Genomic DNA, 5,943 nt, shown 5'->3' with positions numbered 1-5,943 from the left:
GAGAGAGAGAGAGAGAGAGAGAGAGAGAGAGAGAGAGAGAGAGAGAGAATAAGCTGCACACAGTGAATATAATGCGATAAATTTGATGTAATTGCAAGGACCTAATTCGGAGTAGCAACGACTTTACTCAGAGCTGAATATCACAGCCGCGACGAGTGATCGCAATTTCCTGATTATGCAAAACTGCCAGATGAATTGTCAATTTCGCGCTCGCAAATTTGCCGCTTATTGAGACATTCCGCGTGCGACTCACTTCCGCCAAAGGCGCGAATTAACGTAACATTGCCTCAGATCGCGACGCTTAATCGAAGCGAGAGATTCGCCCTCCTCACTCTTCCCTCATCGTTCCCTTTAGCGTTTTCTACGAATACGTCGTAATTATCAATTACAAGACTAACGACTAATTACGAGTAATGACAAGAAAACGCGGCAGTCGTAGCGACAGGTTGTTCTTCTAATTAGATAACGGCGCGAGCGTCGCGACGCCGTTGTTGCATTCCTGGCTGGCAACCAGCGTCGATTCGCTCGTTGCTGCGATTCACCGATTGCTAATTAATTGGCGCACTAATTACGGCGACGTGACTTCGACACTCGCTTCGTCGTTTGCCATGGAAATGCCGCAACCCTCCGCCATTGCATTATGCGCGTCGGTGCGTTTCTGCGGCTGGTATACACGGTTGCCGGTCGGTGTGCCGCAAATTTTATCTAATTTTGATAACGGATTTATGTAAAGCGCTTGAGAGCCCTCCAGTTTTGTTTCGCGCGACGCGGCAGGCCTCTTGACTGCGTTTTCCGGATGACACAACATTAACGAATACAATTTCAGCATAAAAATGTAATTCAAAATGTGCCTTGTGCAACGAGAGATACGAGGGAAATCTCCATTCAACTAAAATAAATGCTAAAATAAATACTCTTGACAAGGAATAACGAGTTTCCTTGTCAGTCGAAGTAGATTGCGAATACTTGAAAATTCCCAAGAGCAACGGGTTCCTAAGTGGACTTACACGGCCTAATTGCTATGAGTACACCCCATGTACCGCTTAATTGCCCCGAGTGCAACAGCAACGAAACCGTCCTCGAAACTCGCTATCAAGCGGGACTATGCTTAAAGAAGTTATATCTCCCTCTGGCTTCTATCTATGCGGGATAAGAGCTTGTCTTAAGCGCCGACGATGCGATTTAATAAAACGGAGTTTCATATTACACCTTAATAACTATTAATTTTCATCTCTTTACCGCGCAAATTGATGGGCATTTTACGAGAATTTATATAGATTCGCGTCTATCGACGTTTGAAAAACTGAAAATCTATATCATGAATTTCGTTAAGAAACGCGAAGAAGGATGCGGTGGTCTTTTGCTCGACACAACGATCGTTCGAATACACAGAAACTTCTATGTATTCGTTTATTATAAAAAAAATAAATAAATAAATAAATAATATATATAAACAAATATTGACACAATTATAAAACACGAGAAACATTATATACATACGTTACATAAACCACCATCGAACAAACATTATGGTCGCATAAATTGACAGCTAATCACGTAGCTGATCAATTTAAAAACATTATTCGATTCGGAGAGGAAAAATCCAACAAGACGCAAATGGCGTATTGGACGTTTTATTATTTCATTTATCTCATATTTTTTTTCGCCACAGTAACGACCTGTACATTAATAATCTGGATTTTCCGTTAACGGCTAACAGCTTGAAAGCCTCTCACGCATGTATGCAATTGCAAATATTCAATTTGCAATGGTGCAATGTTTGAACAGCGGGCGTCCAAAAATAGAAAAACGCGGAACGCGATGCGTCAGCTCGGTGCTCAAAATGCATTTAATAGTCCCTTCCGCGATATTTTCTCTTTTTTTCGCAAAAATCATTAAATTACGGACCCATACGAGAGATTCTTCAGAGATTTCAATTTCAGAAATCAGGGATTTCCCCCGTTGCTGACGGGGAAATAATTTAGATGCAATTGTTTCATTTTAATTCACAATGTCAATTGATAATTGTTTCACATAAAATGTACGCGTTTGTGTTTTATAGCAAAAACTACTATAGGACTTCGTAACCGAGGAGTAGATCGACATTCTGCAGTAATTTATTGTTTTTTTTTTCATATGTGCTATTTAGATTTTAGAAGCTGAAATGTATTATTAAAACACTTGCTATGTTTCTGGCGAAATATGCTGTGTTTCCAGCGAAATTTATTATGTTCCTTGGCAAGACTTAGACTAGACTTAGACACTTTACTGACGATCTATTCCTGGACTACTAAAAGTATAGTAAAAGTAAAAAAAATTTAAACAAAGAGAAACTAAGCACTCTCTTCTCGCGTATGTGTACCGATCTACTCTTGTCGGGGAGTATTTTGCCTGTTATGCAATCCTTGTAGGCATGATTGCACTAACAGATGGATGTTACATAATCGCGAGTGTGTTAATTAATACGTCTGAATCAGCTTTGTGCGATCGGAGATTCTCAACTGATGAGCAAGCTCTCGAATTTCACGAAGCACACTTGCTTGTTTGTATGCGGCAACGCTTCACGCGATATTTCCTCGCAGCGCGATCTAATCAAACCATCTCACGACGCACGTTATGAAAGATTCCTGTAATATTATAATATTAAAAACGCGACTTAAATAAAATTAACGCGCATTTTAAAATAATCACCGACACAATCCGAGTCGAAATTTTGGTTCTATATTGATCCTGCAAATTTTTCAGTCAAACTTGAAGAATCAATGAAGAACTTCGAGATATAATACTATACAATTATTGTCTTACCTTAATGCTATATAAACGCTCGTTAGCTGCTCAATACTCCATCATTAAATACGGGAAAAACGTTTAGTTGAGTAAACTAAATTTCTGTGGTGAAATATAAGCAACCCAGAAAATCTCGGTTAAAGTTACCAAAATTCTGTTCAAATTAGCCAAAAATCTTCTTGATAAATAGAATTCTAGAAGAAATATGAAGCACGTGCGCGAAAAATGTGTGACATAAAGAGATTAAACGGACGTCATCCATAGCTGCATCTTGTTTCTCTTCCGTATTATTAATATTACATTATTTAAATATTCTACCACATTTAATATTTATTCTTATAATTTCAGTCCCCAGAACTATGTATTAACTATATAATTCATTTAATTACGAACAGAATACGTGAAAGATACGCAAATGTTTAATTATTTAATAAGGATTAAGGTGGGCAAATGGGTAGAAAAAACAACTTAATCTCATCTCTTCCTAATATTTCTTTTTCTTTTTTTTCTTTCTTTTTTGTCTCTTTTTCTCCTTTCTTTTTTTTTCATGGAAGTTTTGATGAGATTTGTAGCTTTTAAAAGAGCTGATATGAAGCTGTAAAGATAAAGATAACAGTTATATGTCTAATAATGCTGTTTACTGATAGAGATTTAAATTCCGAACAGTAACAAGACTAAAAAGAAAACTAAGAAAAAGTGTTGGCAGATGTAAACAAGATCGCACTTGTGAGCATTATTAGATTATTAGTAAAAATCAGTATTTGCGAAATTTACATTACATTCTGAGGCCAATATTCACAGTTGTGAATTATTCAGAATCTTTAATTGAGAACAAAATTACTATCAAATTTGTATTCATAGACTATTACTCGGATGTTTGGATCGATATTTCTTTTTAAATATGAAATATTATAATAAGTACAAATATAGACTGAAGTATATATACGAAGTATATATAGAATATAGGTTGAAAAATAATCGAAAATTCATGAATCTATTATTACTTGTATAATGACGCAAGACTATGAATACCGGCCTAAATTTCGACTCGGATATTTTCTTATTTATTATCGGTAAATTCGTCTAACGTTCATTAAAAATGGAAACTTCCTATACAATAAATAATTTCACATACCTGACAATGCATGATGTATCGCTGTCTGTCATTCCTCATCCTCCGTCTTTGCTTCTCGAGTCGGCATCCTTCCTGACTGCTTCATCATGACACTGACACTGACACTCGCGTAGATACGATTCAATCGAAGATACGTGTTAAATAACGCGATGCCGACGACAGCCCGTTTAAATGTTTCAAGAGTCCACGAAAAGTTTTAATCACAAATATGACACTAGTTTAACGGTACGCGTGCTCCGCGACGTACGTGAGGCTCGCCGGCCCGAGACACAATGAGAAAGTACGCGACACACGAGGGGAGATTTGACGGTCGTTAAGGTCCGGAATGTTTTGATTGTTGTTATCACTCGCGGCGGCTCGGCGGTGCCGCGCGACGACGCTTGACGGTTGATGGCGGAGTGGGGGGAGGGGATGAGTTTACTCTTTCTACCGATTGTTACCGGTACTCTCGCGCGTCGTATACTTCTCCGCGGCCGTCTCACACTAGCGATTGTCGATAGAATTACTGTTTGGCGATTAGCGCGATTGCTTTTCTACCTTCGGAGCAAAACATCGATTGAGATTAGTGGCTGTCAATTAAACAATGCTCCATTTTACATAATCGTCCATTTTACATAATCCCAATCCACTCGACAGTCGCTGTGATACGAACTTTACGCTACATTTTATGCAAAATATTTCGTCGGCTCTTGAAATATTTAATCGCACTCTCAGCGATATCATGTTAATTAAAGGAACGCTGGAGTCGAAATTTTTACCGACAGAATATTGATTTTTTTTATGCAAAGTTTACGTTATATTAACTGCGCAAAATTACAAATGCCCTTGCATAATAACAATGCACACAAAAATGAATTGGAGCATTGCTCAATAAAATGACAAAGACGGTAAAAAATCTCAATGTTGACATTTCGAATGTAAATTAGTCTGTCAGACAGTGTCAGTTAAAATAAATATCTGATACGAATCTGTAGCGATCTATAACTTGTATATATTGAACGTGAGTTTGCTCCGTTCAGAGAAACTTTGAAGAATATTGCTGTATCTTTGCATTTGAATTTAGAAGCTTAAAAATATCGAAAAAGCTTGCAGAGAGATTTCTGTATGTGCGTGGTTAGTTTTTCCGTTATATGGTGAAACAAAGCAACACGCATGCACGTAGGATCTATATGTGCATACAAGGAACACGAAAAGGATAGCGTGACTGTATTAGTAACGATTGTTTCGACGTTATCGACATTTTTGAAGCTAGTCATCGATTCCAGTATCCCCTAAAGTAAAAATACCACTATCGAGATACGTACCCAACCCAACCTAAATGTTCTTATTGTCTTGGTTTTTAAATATTCGCATTTAAAAACAAAATCAATAAGAACGTCTAGACTTAGACACGTGTGCGAATATTGGAATTTTTGGAACATATATTTTCAGTCAAATCGTATCTATATAAGCTAATGTCACGAGCTATTATCCAAAATGTCATAGAGATGCAACCAGAAGCAAGATGCTGTATCAGAAAGCCAATACGGCAGATGCGGGACGCCAGAACGCGAACAGCGATACATTATGTATTTCCAAATGTATAAATATGTAATTCAATACATTTCCAATGTCAATAAAAAGAAAGGAATAGATAATAAAGAGATTATGAAGAAACAAGATTTGTTATCTTACACATACATTAATTAAATTTTAACAAATGTATTCTCTATTAGCAATTAAATAAGTCATATAATTAACACATTGTTTATTAAGGCTTCTTGGCTCCTCGCATTGTCTATCTCTTTTTAGTGACGTCAGAAACGAGAAAATGCGTGCTAAAAATTCTTGTAAAATACGTTAAACTAAAATATATATCCATAAAGTAACACTTGTAATCGATTAAACAAATTTGTAAGATATTCCGTACATCTCTCTTCTGCTCTATCAATAATTTGTCGTAAATTAACGTGACATACAATTCATCTTCTTAACTTATTTCTTCGCCTATTTCTATTCAGATTAATTTACAATAAATTATT

General features: G+C 36.7%; 1 protein-coding gene across 2 annotated transcripts in view; it reads right to left on the bottom strand.

Moving 5' to 3' along the window:
* The window catches only part of LOC116843963 (prolyl 4-hydroxylase subunit alpha-2), a 140,004-nt gene extending 134,400 nt beyond the window's left edge, over positions 1–5,604 (bottom strand). The window contains exon 1 of one of the 2 annotated variants that reach the window (XM_032814963.1): positions 3,923–5,604. In XM_032814963.1, coding sequence (XP_032670854.1) covers positions 3,923–3,961 — 39 coding nt within the window. In that variant the 5' untranslated portion in view covers positions 3,962–5,604. The remainder of the gene's footprint in view (positions 1–3,922) is intronic. The other variant, XM_032814965.1, reaches the window with a different exon arrangement.
* Between the last annotated feature and the right edge of the window lie 339 nt (positions 5,605–5,943).

The sequence above is a fragment of the Odontomachus brunneus genome, unplaced genomic scaffold (genome assembly GCF_010583005.1).
Source record: "Odontomachus brunneus isolate Ranch 3 - 2012 unplaced genomic scaffold, Obru_v1 Obru_scaffold_037, whole genome shotgun sequence".
Taxonomy (NCBI): Eukaryota; Metazoa; Arthropoda; class Insecta; order Hymenoptera; family Formicidae; genus Odontomachus; species Odontomachus brunneus.
The sequence above is the reverse complement of the archived record's forward strand: the minus strand, read 5'-3'. Positions and strand labels throughout refer to the sequence as shown.